Source organism: Leucoraja erinacea, chromosome 13, assembly GCF_028641065.1.
Source record: "Leucoraja erinacea ecotype New England chromosome 13, Leri_hhj_1, whole genome shotgun sequence".
Taxonomy (NCBI): Eukaryota; Metazoa; Chordata; class Chondrichthyes; order Rajiformes; family Rajidae; genus Leucoraja; species Leucoraja erinaceus.
Genome location: NC_073389.1, coordinates 39,018,404 through 39,036,041, shown reverse-complemented (window position 1 = coordinate 39,036,041; position 17,638 = coordinate 39,018,404). Strand labels below are relative to the sequence as shown.

General features: G+C 42.0%; 1 protein-coding gene across 2 annotated transcripts in view; it reads left to right on the top strand.

Moving 5' to 3' along the window:
- Positions 1-17,638, top strand: part of cep97 (centrosomal protein 97) — a 39,025-nt gene that overhangs the window by 3,144 nt on the left and 18,243 nt on the right. The window contains exons 1-8 of one of the 2 annotated variants that reach the window (XM_055644969.1): positions 1,046-1,982; positions 2,501-2,643; positions 3,506-3,664; positions 6,488-6,589; positions 10,211-10,324; positions 10,522-10,688; positions 12,562-12,726; positions 14,676-14,809. In XM_055644969.1, the coding sequence (XP_055500944.1) occupies positions 2,524-2,643; positions 3,506-3,664; positions 6,488-6,589; positions 10,211-10,324; positions 10,522-10,688; positions 12,562-12,726; positions 14,676-14,809 (961 nt within the window). In that variant the 5' untranslated portion in view covers positions 1,046-1,982; positions 2,501-2,523. Of the gene's footprint in view, positions 1-1,045; positions 1,983-2,500; positions 2,644-3,505; positions 3,665-6,487; positions 6,590-10,210; positions 10,325-10,521; positions 10,689-12,561; positions 12,727-14,675; positions 14,810-17,638 lie in introns of those variants that run through there. The other variant, XM_055644968.1, reaches the window with a different exon arrangement.

The window sequence follows — 17,638 nt, the reverse complement described above, 5'->3', positions numbered from 1 at the left end:
TCATGGCCATTGTGAGGTGAGAAAAAAAGTTTTTTCTCACCTCAGTCTTACATGGCCTCCCCTTTATTCTAAGACTGTGCCCCCTGGTTCTGGACTCGCCCAACATTGGGAACATTTTTGCTGCATCTAGCTTGTCCAGTCCTTTTATAATTTTATATGTTTTACTAGACCAAGTGCAGACCCATTGGGTCTGTTACCCCAACGTGCGGTTGTGGGGGGGGGAGGTGGCACGCAGCGTCACACACACTAACTATCCCCCCCCCCCGCACTCACGCTAATTGATATCCCCCCCCGCACTCAACTTGATATATTAATATTATTAATTTGCTCCTTTTACCCCATAACCACCCTATCTACTGACGCATAGCTCCCAACTTGCAGTCACATCTAGAGAGAAGGGGGGGGGGGGGGGGAGGGGTAGAGAGTGAGGGCAGAGAGATAAGCGGCAGAGAAAGAGAGAGAGACAGAGACACAGAGAGGGGGGCAAGGGGGATGGGGCGGTGGGGAGGAGGAGAAGAGGGAGGGCGGGTGAGGGGGTAAAGGTGGGGAGGAGAGAGACGGTGAGAGTGAAGGGGTGAGAGAGGGCGTGCTGAGGGGGGGGTGAGGGGGAGAGGTGGGAAGCAGGGGGAGGGAGTGTGGAGGGGAGGGGGTTTGAGGGAGGGGGGGGGGGAGGGGATGGAGGGGAGGATGGGAGAGGGGGAGGAGAGAGGGGGTAGGGGGGGGAGAGAGAGTGTGCTGAGAGGGGTGAGGTGGGGGGGGGGTAGAGAGGAGGGCAGAGAGAGAGGGATGGGGAGAGAGTGGTGAGGGGAGAGAGTGGTGAGTGGAGAGAGAGAGAGAGTGCCTTTTTACTTCAACCCAAACCCAAACACAAACAACCATTTGCAGGCAGTGCTTTTTTACTTCCAACTAACCATATATTCATTTTCAAACCACATTATGGGTACTCACAGCTGTGTAGACATTTGTTCAGTGTCATTCAGAGCTCTGATTGAGGCACACCACTTGCAGAGACTGATTGAGGCACACCACTTCCTGGTTTTATAGTCCCTCCCCCTCCCTCCAGCAGGGGCAGCAGAGAGAATGGGGAATCTTGTAAAAACATTAATATCTCTGTCATATTTCATCGATCGGAAAAATCCTCGGCACACATGCGGCGGAGGGGGGCTCTGAGCGAGGTGGCCAAAAATGACGGCCGTAGGTGGCGGCGTTCTCTCGGAAATCGCAGCACAGATGGCCAAAACCGGTCAAGAACAGACTTTTAGTAATATATAGATAGATAAGATCATCCTTCTAAACTCCAGCGAATACAAGCCTAATCTTTTCAATCTTTCCTCATATGACAGTCCCGCCATCCCAGGGATCAATCTTGTGCACGTGCGCTCCACTGCCTCAATCACAAGGATGTCCTTCCTCAAATTAGGAGACCAAAACTGTACGCAATACTCCAAATGTGGTCTTACCAGAGCCCTATACAACTGCAGAAGAACCACTCTACTCCTAGACTGAAATCCTCTTGTCAGTGTTAAACTGAGTTCTTTTGTCAGTCCAATTCAAGAAAACCTGATTCAAACCATTGCTGCTAAAATCAATTCTTTATTCTGACAGCGCTGGATAATTCTTTAAACCTTCCAACACAGAGCTAGAAACTTTGGGGCAGGTTGAAAGAACGACTGACTTTGGTACAACTGTAACACATATAATAGGTATTAGACAATTATGGTATAGAAGGAGTGGCAAACTATTAACCAATCATTATGATTTACCATACATTTAGCGTATTTACATTAACCAATCAATTAAATCCTTCCCACTGATTGACAACACGTATAGTCACAAGATGTACTTTATTGCTGATTGTCTGCTGTAACTGCATGAGATATTTGCATTGTATTTGCATTGCAGATGATGGTTAATACACAAAGAGATACAAAGTGCTGGAGTAACTCAGCCGTTCAGGCAGCATCTCTGGAGAACATGGATAGGTGACGTTGGGACCCTTCTTTATACTTTTTAGTCTGCTGAGTTACTCCAACATTTTGTGTTTAAAAAAGGCACTGATGCCTTCTTCACCCACCACATGGTCTGGTTGAAGCGGCTGTTGTTGCGACTCACTTTGTAGCCCATGGTCAGCTCTTTCTTCAGGCCACCGTCATCAACAGGACTGGCTCGGTCACCATGGGGTTCCATCCTCTCTCACCAGGTAAACGTGCCTGTGCTATTAGAGGCAGTGGCCTGTAGAAAGCACTGTCCTCGGGGGCTACAACATGTTGCAACAGCAGACGTGTCACCGGACCGTGCAGTGGGTGAGGAAGGCCTCGCTGATGTACCATGTGAGTCGGGTGGTGTCGGTAGCTGCAGCTGCAAGCGGGGGGTGGCATGGGCTGGTCCGTCCGCTGTAACCGAAAACCGTTATAAAGGGGTCTGTTAAAATGAGGGTCAACTGTATTGTTAAATTCTGAGAATCAGGTGCTGATTTCAATGTTTGCAATTTATTTTTAAGGTGGTGTGGTTGACGTATCAGAGATGGGATTGCAGCATTTTGATACAGATTCTCTTTGCTCGGCAAATACTTTCACCCTGATTTTGGACAAGAATCAATTAACTAAATTGGAAAATGTGGAGAAATGCAGCAATTTAGTGCAAGTAAGTGGTGTAATGGTAGTTGATTGTAGTGGAAGATTTAAAAAAGACATTATCATCAATATGGTTCACAACAATTTAACCAATATTTGGTATTTTTAGCTTGATAATAAGTGTATTAAAGTATTAAAAGATCTTTATTCTCAAGCCCCCAACCCACTCTTTGACATTGTTTTCATTACATGCTTTTCTGTAATATGAAATTTGTTAGGAACATAACTATCATGTTATAGCAGAACTAAGTACTAACAGTATAAGATAATAAAAGTAAATCATCTATTTATGAATGTATTGTAAGAGTAATTGGATTTCAATACCTAGCAGCTTTGCATTTAAGGTGTTAGCAGATTTATGAAAATATCCCCCTTAACTGTGCCCCCACCTGGGTAAGCTGTTGGGTTGAGCGATTGATTTATCGGATAGATAATTTTCAAATTCCATGCAGGTGTAGCATTAAAAAAACAAATGAATTACTTTTACGACACAAAGTGCTGGAGTAACACAACGGGTCAAGCAGCATCTTTGGAAAACATAGATAGATGATGTTTCGGGTCCGGACCCTTCTTCAGACTGATCATCACATCTCTCTTCCAGCTTTCTTCCCCCTCCCCTTACAAACAGTAGAAGAAGAATCCCGACCTGAAATGTCACCCATCCATGTTCTCAAGAGATGCAGCTTGACCCACTGGGTTACTCCAGCGCTTTGTGTCCTATTGTGTAAACCAAATTCTGCACTTCTTTGTTCTAAATTATTTACTTCTTTCATTTAGTCAAAAATTATTGACTAAATCTTCTGTTATAATATAGTAAATTTAAATAATCTACAAGTAATAAACTAATTGCATTTGTTTGATCCTCCTTGCAGTTATCTGCAGCCAACAATCGTCTAGTCCGCATGATTGGTGTAGCAAAGCTTGTCAATTTGCGAGTTTTAAATTTGCCTAACAACAGCATCGGGAATATTGAAGGCCTCAAGGACCTAATCCATCTAGAATGGCTCAATTTAGCTGGGAACAACATCAAGGTATTTCTCATTTGTTTACTTCAATCTGAGTTACCACTACCCAAAATTAAAATAGCTGCATTCTCAGAATTTATTTTTCTAGTTTCACAATTAAATAATTGTTAACCATGTCAAATTAATAAGAAAATTATTTATATAAGCAATGTGAAGTAATTGTTTAACCATAATTTTCATGATCTTTCTTGATCTGCTTGTAATGTTAAAGAAATCTACAATCGCTAACTATTGACCCACTTTTCTCAATCCAATGCATCAAGTTTCTAGATATAGCTGTTTCTCATAACTTTTACAAATATAGTTTTTAACTTCTCTTGGATTCGATAATACAATTACTAGCTCCGCTTAAGGTAAATAAATGAACAACTGTGTGACACCATTTCCCCCCCTATAATGCTAATTTAATATGCAAACAGTGTGCTTCTATTCCTTTGACCTGATAATTGTAACCAACATCAAACCATATCATAAGATCTGATTCCCTACTTTCCATTAAGTTCTCCAATCATGGTGGGATCCCATTATGCTAAAAATGTTCATAATTGAACTAGCTGTGACTTTAAACATTACTGGAAATACTCAGCATGCCAGGCAGCATTCATGGTGAAAGGAAAAACATGAACATTTCATATCAATGAGAGTGGCCTGAGCTTCCAGAATTCACTATCCGTCTCCCACTTTGACCTTCCGTTTGAAGTTCCTGCTCTGTTACTTCCCTGCTCAATGTGGGTTTGAAGAACAACTTATTTTTCATCTAGACACATGGTAGCCTTCTGAACACAGTGTCAAATTCTCTAACTTTAGGTAACTCATTCTCTCTGTCTGTATCAGAACTGGCCTTCTTGTCATAATTTGGTTGTATTTATCCCGTACTAGTCTTAGTTAAGACTGTTAACGTCTCCACCGAGGGCGCGGCAGCATGGCCGGTCTCGAGTGCCACCGGCAAATATACGTGGTGCTCCTACTGCCAGGGTTCCGAGGCCCGTCGATGCTGATCGTCCAGCACGCATCCGGAAAACGCCTCGGCCGGCCGCCAGTAATGGCTATAGCGGCCGGCCAGAAGCATCGCCTCTATGTCTGGGACCAGCATTCCAGGAGGCATTTCCTTGTCGACACAAGAGCAGCGGTCAGCAATTTGCCCCGTCGGTCGACACTCGTTCCGGTTCGCAGGGCCCTGTTCTGCCGCCATCCACAGTAGCCCCATCCGGACGTATGGTGCCCGCATTGTTCTTTTCATTTTCGATTCCTGTCGTTTTCCTTGGACTTCTCCCAGTCGCTGCTGGCCGTTGATTTCTTCCGGGCACACTCCCTGCTGGTTGATGAGTAGGGACTGCGTCCCGTCCATTCTGCGTCTTTTGCCTTGGTCTCCTTGCACCCCATGGCCCACGACCTGGGATGGCCCACATCCGGAGCGTTGACTGTGCCCGCGGGCCCACACAGTCCCAACCCACGACCGGGGTGCCCGCTACCCACATCAGGAGCCGCCCTCGACCATACTGGCGCACCTTCTGGGTGAAGGTGGGTCGCTCGTTTTGTTTTGGCGTTCCTTCAAGGGTTCGCTCCTTTCGCACGTTTCATCTGCCCTCAAGGACTCCCTGTCTGTTTTCCTGTGTTGTGCTGCTCGCCGGTCGCTGCTGCACCAACTGAATGCGGGTCCTTTCCGGGTGCTGCAGCACGGCACTTCGACTTTTATGCTCAACATGGGTGGCTCATCTTCAGCCTGCCAATTCTGAACATTAGTCAGCCAGTGCAGGTTGCCCAATCTCGTCCTTGGGGGGCGTCTGCCGTCCCTCCTGCTTTCGCCCTCATCTTTGCCGGTTGAGTCCTCGAGCAAGGGTGATGCTGTACAAGATCAGGCCGCCTCGTTTGTCTGCCTGCTTGTTTTCATTCTTCCGGTTCCAATGGGGGGGGGGGTCATATGGCGCCATCTGGTGTTTGAGCCACTCATAGATCGAACCCTCGGCAGTAGAGCTGGGACAGTCACGTGGCTGAGATTGGCGGGATTTGGGGGTGAAGAACGTCATCAGTCAATGGGTGTGTCTTACAACAACAGCAGGAACTTAGTTTGATTTCGTCAGTCAACGGGTATGTTCTGCAGCAGCAACAATTACTTGTTTTAGAGTGTGCCAAACACGCTTGTGTACCAAACTTGTAATGTGTAAAAAATACACCGTTTGTACATGATGTTTGAATCTTTTGAGTTTTTACAGTCTTGGCGTATGAAGGTAAGCATACCAAATGCCACCTTCACCACTCTTCATTTTCAGCAAACTGTGCACTTGTACCTCAAGCTGCATCTGAAGATAAAAAATGCTGAAAGTCATGGGATGTATTCTATATCTCCTAACAGAATTTGACTTCCAAAAGTGCATTATCTCACATTTATGTGGATTAAATTCCATTGTCGCTCCCCCCAATTTTCCAACTGTTCTGCTATATCCTTAGACAACCTGCGGCCTCCTTTGCTACCTACGACTCAACAACTTTTTGTGTCGTCTGTAACTTAATTAATTAGACCATAAACAGCAAATGTCCTAGCTCCAATCATTGTAGTGCAACATTTGTTACAGATTTCCAGTCAGAAAAAAACCCATCTGCCATTATCCTCTACCTCCAGTCACCAAGCTAATTTTGGATCCACTTTGCCACCATGACTTGGAAACTTGAGCCTTAATATTCAGGACCAGCCTACCGTGCAAGACCCTCTCAAAACCTTTCTCATGTTCATGTAAATTACATCTACCTCGTATCTTCAACAATTTTCTTAGCATCTGGTGAAAATTCAAAATTCATCTCCATTATCTGGTATTTGTTCTTTTCTTGCAGACTGTGGAAGCCGTTAATGGCTGCTTATCTCTTCGACATTTGGATTTATCAGACAACAACATTGCACTGATAGGTGATCTATCAAAACTTCTGTCTCTAAAGGTAAAGTATGTATACAGTTCTACATTAGAACTAAGGAAATATTTGTTCAGTTTAGTTAAATATTATTTCCCCCTACTTTTTTTCTATATATATTGTGCAAGATTTGTAGTGTGATTCTGGATCTTTCCAGTGGTCTGTTTATTTTCATTGCTATTGAAGGTAGAGATCATCATTCTTGATATAACTGGTCAGTCCATATGCTATGGCCAGTAAATAAGCCATGCATGATTTGTATGTTTTGATTTGGACACAGTCAGAATAAAACATTATACCTTGAGTTTTGGTGAGCAGAAAGGGGAGCAGCATGATGAAAGAGGATGGAATTTGTATAATTCACATATCCAACCTGAACTCATCAATTTCTGGTCTTTGTTGGGATGGATTCACAATGTGGCGAGCAACCTGCTTTTGCAGTGCCCTCCATAATGTTTGGGACAATGATCCATCATTTATTTATTTGCCTCTACGCCACAATTTGAAATTTGTAATTAAAAAAAGAAATCACATGTGGTTAAAGTGCACATTGTCAGATTTTATTAAAGGGTATTTTTATACATTTTGGTTTCACCATGTAGAAATTACAGCTGTGTTTATATACACCCCCCCCCCCCCCCCCCCATTTCAGGGCAGCATAATGTTTGGGACACATGGCTTCACAGGTGTTTGTAATTGCTCAGGTGTGTTTAATTGCCTCATTAATGCAGGTATAAGAGAGCTCTCAGCACCTAGTCTTTCCTCCAAGCACAGCCATTCAGACAGTAGACCAGCCATTTTGATTGAAATACAACAAACACTATTCAGAATACAAATGATGGGGCTTACAGTCATATTTTTATGGGTACCACCAAACATTGGCATTAGAGGAAACAAAATGGCAGATAAGGTAGCAAAAGAGGTAACAAAAAGAAGTAAGATTGATTTAAGTATTAACATAGGTAAAACTGAAATCAAAGACATTATTACGCAAAGACTGAAGGAAAGATGGCAAAAGCAATGGGAGGAAGAGCGGAAAAGACGGTGGTTCTACAGAGTCCAGAGGAAAGTGGGAGAAATGAGATGTGCAGGAAAAAACAGAAAAGAGGAGACAGTAATTTCAAAAATCAGATTTGGACACACTGGTCTGAACAGTACACTTTTTATAATAGGCAAGCATAATACAGGCAGATGTGAATACTGTGGGCAAGAAGAGACAATAGAGCATGTCATTATACATTGTGAGTGGTATGAGGAAGAAAGAAGACAAATGAGTGAACGATTCAGAAAAGAAAAAGTACAATTTAATTTAATAGATATTTTACAAAAGAATTCATATGTGCTATCAAATCCTATTGCTTTTTCTCAGGGTAACCAATTTGTTCGGAAAGATATAGGTTATTAGTATATAAGTTATAATGTTATTTGATCCACACTCCATACTAGTTGGTGGCGGTAATGCACTAAAACGTTGTTTGCCAACCGCCAAAAAAACGAAGAAGAAGAAGAGGAGGAAGAGGAGGAGGAAGAGGAAGAGGAAGAAGACTTTCCTCCAATCTTTGGAAATTTATATTGCTCATATTAACATGAGGACCAAAGTTGTGCCAGTGAAAGTCAAAGAAGCCATTATGAGACTGAGAAACAAGAATAAAACTGTTAGAGACATCAGCAAACCTTAGGGTTACCAAAATCAACTGTTTGCAATATCATTAAGAAGAAAAAGAGCACTGGTGAGCTTACTAATCGCAAAGGGACTGGCAGGCCAAGGAAGACCTCCACAGCTGATGACAGAAGATTCTCTCTATAATAAAGATCAGAAACACTCTTCAGGCGTCAGGTGTGGATTTGTCAATGACCACTGTCCGCAGAAGACTTCATGAACAGAAATACAGAGGCTACACTGCAAGATACAAACCACTGGTTAGCCACAAAAATAGGATGGCTGGGTTACCGTTTGCTAAAACGTACTTAAAAGAGCAACCGCAGTTCTGAAAAAAGGTATTGTGGACAGATGAGACGAAGATTAACATATTAGAGTGATGGCAAGAGCAAAGTATGGAGGAGCGAAGGAACTGCCCAAGATCCAAAGCCTACCACCTCATCTGTGAAACATGGCGGTGGGGATGTTATGGCCTTGGCACGTATGGCTGCTGAAGATACTGACTCACTTATATCAATTGATAATACAACTGCTGATGGTAGTAGCATAATATATTCTGAAGTGTATAGACACGTCCTATCTGCTCAAGTTCAAACAAATGCCTCAAAACGCATTGGCCATCGGTTCATGCTACAGCGAGACGGTGATTCCAAACATACTGCTAAAGCAACAAAAGAGTTTTTCAAAGCTAAAAACTGGTCAATTCTTGAGTGGCCAAGTCACTCATCTGATCTGAATCCAATTGAGCATGCTTTTTATATGCTGAAGAGAAAACTGAAGGGGACAAGCCCCCATAACAAGCATAAGTTAAAGATGACTGCAATACAGGCCTGGCAGAGCATCACCAGAGAAGACAGCGAGCAACTGGTGATGTCCATGAATCGCAGACTTCAAGCAGTCATTGCATGCAAAGAATATGCAACAAAATACTAAACATGACTACTTTCATTTACATGACATTGCTGTGTCCAAAACATTATGGTGCCCTGAAATGGGGGGGACTATGTATAAACACTGCTGTAATTTCTGCATGGTGAAACTAAAATGTATAAAAATGGCGTTTATTAAAATCTGACATTGTGCACTTTAACCACATGTGATTTTTTTCTATTACAAATCTCAAATTGTGGAGTACAGAGGCAAATAAATAAATGATGGGTGTTTGTCCCAATCATTATGGAGAGCACTGTAGGTTGATAGTGGGGAGGGTGGTGGGTTTGGTCAAGAACGTCTACTGTTAAGGAGGTGCCCAACTTAAATTCATTTTCATTACATGGCGGCAGAGATTCCTGGATTCTGGAATCCTGGTAGCTGCAACAGCTGAATTCATGAGTGATTATTTAGCACCGTGGCCAAGGAGAAGTGTGAATATTCCTCCCAGGCACAACATGCTTGGCTTTATGTAATTGCTTTCCCCCTCCCCTCTCCCAATACATCAGCTGATCAGCTGAAAGATTGCATTTCTTACTAGTTTATGATGGAGTGCTAGACATCAAACCAGAATTTGTTTCTGGGATTAATTCACACAAACAAACTGTACACTTGATGTGAACATTCTTATCAACTGGTTTGTATATCATTTCATTCAAATTGAACAACAATTCTCACAACTTTATTTTCTCAGGCTGTAAATGGTGAAGTGAAATTAGAGCAAAGGCAAGTAATGTTTCCTGGTTTGCAAGATGTTCTGGAATAGAGCAAGATGCTCTGGTTTGCAAGATGCTCTGGAATAATTTATGGAATTCCCTGCCAGAGAGAGCAGTGGAGGCCAAATCACTGGATGGATTTAAGAGAGAGTTAGACAGAGCTCTAGGGGCTGGTGGAATCAAGGGATATCGGGAGAAGGCAGGCACGGGTTATTGATTGGGGACGATCAGCCATGATCACAATGAATGGCGGTGCTGGCTCGAAGGGCCGAATGGCCTCCTCCTGCACCTATTTTCTATGTTTCTATGAGCTATGTTAAGGACATTTATTTTACTTAACAGATACTTCTGTTGCATGGAAATACTATCACTACACTCCGTTCTGCTTCCGGTCACCTTCCTCCAGAATTAAACATTCTATCCCTTGCAGAGAACGAAATAAGAGATCTGAATGAGGTATGCCACATTTAATATAATTACTATAACAATTTGGAATTAATGTGTAGCTTTAATGTTTACAGCAGACGCCTAGTTAATTTTTAGAAGTTTGAATAATTGCATTACAAAGTTCAATTTAATTTTCTTACAAGCAGTTCATTACATTGCGGTTATTATCTTTCTTACCTTGAATCTCGTATGATATTGTGTGATAGGTTTCCTATCTGGGGTTCCTTCGCGAATTGGAGCAGCTATCAATCATGAACAATCCTTGTGTAATGGCAACACCCTCCCTTCCTGGATTTGACTACAGACCATATATTGTCAGTTGGTGTTTAACCCTACGGATTCTAGATGGCTATGTAATCTCACAGAAAGAAAGGTAAATGGAAATTTGAAATGTTTTTGTATAGAATGTACAAGATATATTCTAGTCAATAGAAAGTCATGATCACTAGAATATGCTTTGCATATTAACCATGCAAAAAATTCTAGTACGGAAGAGTGAATGATCTTTCTATTTTCAATACCAATACGGATTAATTGTTCTTGGATCTGCACTGCATAGTTGCATGCGACATAAAACGTAGCTACTGTGTTCCCACAAAATTTCTTATCTCCAATGCAAATTATATGGTGTAAATTAATTGGTGCTGAATTGAGAATGGATTGGTACTTCAGGTTCTGACTCACTAAAAATTAATTTCAATCACAATAATACTTTATTAACCAAGTATGTTTTGCAACATACGAGGAATTTCATTTGCCAAGTCAGTCATACAAATAAAAAGCAACAGAACACACAAAACGCATTTTAACATAAACATCCATCACAGAGACTCTACATTCCTCACTGTGATGGAAGGTAAAAAAAAGTTCAACCGCTTCAGCTCTCCCGCGGTCGGGGGCCTCAAGACAGGATGATCTTCTCACCCGTAGCCGGCGCCGTTTTGGGCCCTCCACGTCGGAGCGATCCATCTCCTGCATCGGGGAGGATGTCAGCTCCCCCGCGCCGTGCGATCGAACCCCGCGTTGGGGCTGGTTGAGCCTCTGCTTTCGCTGGAGCTCCTGAGTAGCCTGTCCTGAGACTGCGAGCTCTTGTGGGTAAGTCCGTAGGCCGTGGTTGGAGCAATCCCAGGCATGGGATCGGCTCCGATATTAAGCCCGCTCCCCACGGTGGGGCCTAAGGTTAGTCCGAGGAAGCCTCCAGCTCCATCGATGATAGGCCGCAAAGTGACCGGAGACACGACCCAGAAACATCGCGTCTCCGGCATGGTAAGAAACTGAAAAGAGAGTTCCCCCCCTCCCCCACACATAAAACAAACCAGAGAACATTTACACAAACTTATAAAACACACTAAAAAATTTAAAAAAGACGAAAAAACAAACTGTTGGCGGGGCTGCCAATCGTTCGGCGCCCCCTGGTGGTCAAACCAAATGCATTTTGATGCGTATTCTTAACAGTATTAAGTAGAACTAAAGACTGGATTGGATTCAAATCAAAGAATGAAGGGCAAATGAATGTATCCATAGTTATCATTTATGTGTATTTTTATACTTTAGTCTTGTATTTAGTTGTTGCATTATTGAAAAAGTTTAGTATATTTATGTAATTTATCTTCTGGTAAATAATGAGATTAAGAGATAAAAGCATGAATGAATGGTTCGAAAAGCAATCTATCACACAAATAAGTTTTGAGTGATGCTTGGTACATCAACCAAACATTTCTTCTGTATATATATGTGAGAATAAAGCTACCTCTGCAACGACAGTATGACAGGAACACATACACAACCATTTATTTTTACTGCAATTGGTACCGGAAAGGTGAAATACTAGATACAGGATATTGCAGGTGAGGGTAATTGTTAAAAGATTCCTAATCATATTATTTCTGTAAAAGCTGCCCAGAATTACATGTTTCAGAATTACAACTTTTATGTTTCTGATATGTTATTGAGAAGGTTAACATTTATTGTCCATCTCTGATAGATCTGAGAATGGAAATGTGCCCACAAATTTGTTGAATATATCCATAAATTAATCCTATAATTGTATCCTTTTGATGCAGTTTATTTATTTGTTATACATGGAAATGCATCTTGGATTATTACCAATATTTTTTTTCTTGTGTTTAACTTAAAGGAAGTAAAATGATTTGTTCAGTCAACTGTTTATCACTTGCAGCTTCAAAAACAATAATGTGATAAAAAATGTACAGAAATGCCTCATAACTTATTTTGTTCTCTTTCAGCCTCAAAGCAGAGTGGCTATATAGTCAAGGGAAAGGTCGATCATTTCGACCTGCCCAACACGTGCAGCTGGTCCAATATTTGGCTTCAGTTTGTCCTCTCACATCAACTCCAGCACTTCAATCTGCAGAGGATGCGAAACTTGAAAAAATCCTAAATAAGCAGAGGTAATGAAAAGCACCCGTGATCCAAATATGTCCATGTTTTCAAAGTAGATCAATACAAAATTGTATGGCAAGATTTATTGGTGATAATCAAGGATTTTTACTGAATTTTCAAATGCTTTATTCCTGGCATCATCATGTTTATACCTATGTAGCCACATAGAAGTGAAAACTGAAACATAATTTTGATATATAGAAAACAATCGTTGCTTTTTGACAAGGGCCGGAAGACAGACTGTTCGAGCATTTTAAAAGATATGCATGGGAGTTCTGGCATTCTGCTATTCTATTTGTCTATACCAAGTTACTATCTTTATCTTCAATCATACAGGTGAAACATGAGTTCATTTCTTTCTCCTACATACCTTATTGGTGAAACTGAATTTGCTTTTGCAATATTCTTTTTCATATGAAACTAAACTTCAAATTTCCATTAGCTTTCGGATAGTGCTGTATATCTGCAGTCTCCACTACCTTTTGTTTTAGTCAACTTTCTGAAGAAAGACGTTTTCTTTACTAGATAGACATGTCAAGCTTGGCTAATTTAGATTTTATAATAGATTTCAACCTATATATTTCATTACAATTTAGTGCCTGCCTCCCTGCACAAAATCCAGCTCCGTATTATCTATTATCATTGACTATAACATTTAGAAGGAAATCATGTTTCCCATTGTGGGTAGAGAGAAAATGAGGAGTGGTATTTGTAGGTAGTTACCTAAAATTGGAGAATTTAATGTTCATATCGTTAGGTTGTAAGCAGCTCAAGTGGAATATGAGGCACTGTTCCTCCAGTTTGTGTGTGGCCTCACTCTGCAAATAGAGGAGGCCCAGAATAGAAAGGTCAGTATGGCGAAGGGGAGTTAAAAAGGTTAGAGGTTGGGTGATTCAGCAGGCAATGGCAAACCAACAGCAAATGTTCATCGAAGCAGCCCCATAGTCGATGCTTGGTCTTACCGATATAAAGGAGGCCACATCGGGAATACCATATGCGGTAAATGAGATTAAAGGAGGTGCATGCGAATCTCTTATCTCACCTGGAAGCACTGCTGGGGTCCTTGGCTGAATGTGAGAGGGGAGGTATAGGGATAGGCGGAAAGAGGTGGGGGATGGGAAGATATGATTGGCGATGGGATCATGTTAAAGGTGGCGGTAATGGCAAAGAATGATGTGCTGGGTGTGTAGGCTGGAGAGATGAAAAGTGAGAACCATGGGATCTCCACCCTTGATTCATCTGGGGAGAGGGATAGTGAGAGCAGAACTGTGGGACACGGTAGAGATGCAGTGAAGCACCATTTACTAAAGAGCGTGATTAGGAGGTATCTTGGATGTGGTGGTGGTGGTGTAGGGGTGAAGGGGGAAACTTTAATTCTTAGTCCCCTACCTGGTCGGCGACTCCCAACCTCGCAGAGCTGGGGGCTCCGTCCGGCCCGGGCGCGGCGCCGGTGCGTAGCGCTCCGACCCCGGCACGGGCTCTACGTCCAGCTAGCGAGAATGTCGGAGCAGGCGGGCGCTCCAGCAGCGCACGCACGGGTCGCCGTGTCATGGAATGGAAAGCCTAATCTTGTGAGCAGAAGCGGTGGAGCCAAAAAGAAAACTGAGAGTAGGGAATAGAGTTTCCTAGAACATGATTTTTCAACCTATCTGCTGAAGATGTTGGCCACAAGCGCCCTAAGGCTTCCTATATGATATGATGTAATTAATGGATGAATTAATTTATCTGTTGCAAGTCTCCATCTTGCCTGAGTAATAGTATTCCCCTATTTAATGTTAAATCCTGCAGTTATTTATTGAATATTTGCTGCTTTAGAAAAAATGGTTTGGATATTAAATCAATTTTATCCTTTCTTCTGTCGATGTATTCTATGAAATTATGCAGCCATGCAACTATGTTCGTAAACAAAATAAATTTGGATTAGCAAATGTTATTTTATGTTTTGTTCTGGCACTAGGCTTCACCAACTAGAACTGATGGAAAAGTTCCAGAAGACAAGCCATATTCGACATTCAAGTCCCAATTTAGAGCTATCATTTCAAAATGAATATAACAGCAAGCACGAAGGTCATGCTATCCAGAATGCAAAAGGTAGGAAAAATGCAAGAACTGTAATATTGTGCCTGCAAGTGACTTGATGCTCTGAAATGGTTGTCAAACAAGACATTCAAAAGTCGTTCCATCTATTTGTTGCAAGGCAACCATTTTTGCTTCTTAAATATGCTTGGTTCACAAAGTATTAAATTGACAATTTCTTTTTTTTTTAAACCTGGCCATTTTTCAGTGATTTATTGTTGAATGGGGGGGGGGGGGGGCGTAATAACATTTGTGCTTTGTAAGTATGACTGGCTTTGTAGCTTTATGATTGTTGAAAAAACACAATAAGAGATCTCTTGATAACATTAACTAGTCAGAAATTAAGGCATATGGGGTTGGGGCAAATAGTTGAATGGATAAAAGTTGATTAATATCTAAAGTTAAAGAGTGGGGCATAAAGAATATATATAAAGTTTAGAAGGTGATAGAAAGCAGCATTGTTGATATTTTATAAAGTGGTAAAATACTTCAGATTAGGAAAAGGGGATGTGCAGAAAGACCTTGGTGACCTTGTTCATCAGATACTGAAAGTAAGTATGCAGGTACAGCAGGCAGTGAAGAAAGCTAATGGCATGTTGGCCTTCATTGCCAGAGGATTTGAGCAAGGAACAAGGTCCTACTGCAGTTGTACAGGGCCCTGGTGAGACCACACCTGGAGTATTATGTGCAGTTTTGGTTTCCTAATTTGAGGAAGAACATTCTGGATATTGAGGGAGTGCAGCGTAAGTTCAACAGGTTAATTCCCGGGATGGCGGGACTGATATATGATGAAAGAATGGGTCGACTGGGCTTATATTCACTGAAATTTAGAAGGATGAGAGGAAATCTTATAGAAACATATAAAATTCTTAAGTGATTGGACAGGCAAGATGCAGGAAAAATGTTCCCAATGTTGGTGAGTTAAACAGGGGTCACAGGTTAAGAGTAAGTGGTAGTCCATTTAGGACTGAGATGAGGAAAAACCTTTTCACCCAGAGAGTTGTGAATCTGTGGAATTCTCTGCCAAAGAAGGCATTGGAGGCCAAATTCACTGGATGTTTTCAAGAGAGTTAAATTTAGCTCATAGAGCTAAAGGAATCAACGGATGTGTAGGAACGAACTGCAGATGCTGGTTTAAATCGAAGGTAGACACAAAATTCTGGAGTAACTCAGAAGGACAGGCGAGAGAAGGAATGGGTGACATTTCGAGTAGAGACCCTTCTTCAGACTGAAGAATCAAGGGATATGGGGAAAAGGCAGGAACGGGGTACTGATTTTGGATGATCAGCCATGATCATATTGAATGGTGGTGCTGGCTTGAAGGGCTGAATGGCCTACTCCTGCACCTCTTTTCTATGTTTCTGACTACCTTACCAGCAAAGATTATAGAGCAGAGCAAGATAGACCACTCATATAACCATATAACAATTACAGCACGGAAACAGGCCATCTCGACCCTTCTAGTCCGTGCCAAACACGTATTCTCCCCTAGTCCCATACACCTGCGTTCAGACCATAACCCTCCATACCTTTCCCGTCCATATAACTATCCAATTTATTTTTAAATGATAAAACGAACCTGCCTCCACCACCTTCACTGGAAGCTCATTCCACACAGCCACCACTCTCTGAGTAAAGAAGTTCCCCCTCATGATACCCCTAAACTTCTGTCCCTTAATTCTCAAGTCATGTCCCCTTGTTTGAATCTTCCCTACTCTCAGTGGGAAAAGCTTATCCACGTCAACTCTGTCTATCCCTCTCATCTTTTAAAGACCTCTATCAAGTCCCCCCTTAACCTTCTGCGCTCCAAAGAATAAAGCCCTAACTTGTTCAACCTTTCTCTGTAACTTAGTTGCTGAAACCCAGTCAACATTCTAGTAAATCTCCTCTGTACTCTCTCTATTTTGTTGACATCCTTCCTATAATTAGGCGACCAAAAGTGTACACCATACTCCAAAATTGGCCTCACCAATGCCTTGTACAATTTTAACATTACATCCAAACTTCTATACTCAATGCTCTGATTTATAAAGGCCAGCACACCAAAACCTTTCTTTACCACCCTATCTACATGAGATTCCACTTTCAAGGAACTGTGCACAGCTATTCCCAGATCCCTCTGTTCACCTGCATTCTTCACTTCCCTACCATTTACCGTGTACGTCCTATTTTGATTTGTCCTGCCAAGATGTAGCACCTCACACTTATCAGCATTAAACTCCATCTGCCATCTTTCAGCCCACTCTTCCAACTGGCATAAATCTCTCTGTAGACTTTGAAAATCTACTTCATTATCCACAACCCCACCTATCTTAGTATCATCTGCATACTTACTAATCCAATTTACCACACCATCATCCAGATCATTGATGTACATGACAAACAACAGTGGACCCAACACAGATCCCTGTGGCACCCCACTAGTCACTGGCCTCCAACCTGACAAACAACCATCCACCATTACTCTCTGGCATCTCCCATTCAGCCACTGTTGAATCCATCTTGAACTCCTCCATCAATCCCCAACCATTGAACCTTCTTAACCAACCTTCCGTGAGGAACCTTGTCAAAGGCCTTACTGAAGTCCATATATATAACATCCACTGCTTTACCCTCATCAATTTCCCGAGTAACCTCTTCAAAAAATTCAAGAAGATAAGTCAAACGTGACCTTCCAGGCACAAATCCATGTTGACTGTTCCTAATCAGACCCTGTTTATCCAGATGCTTATATATATTATCTCTAAGTATCCTTTCCATTAATTTGCCCACCACTGACGTCAAACTAACAGGTCTATAATTGCTACTCCTCCGAATTGCTAATCACTCCTCCGAAATCCAATG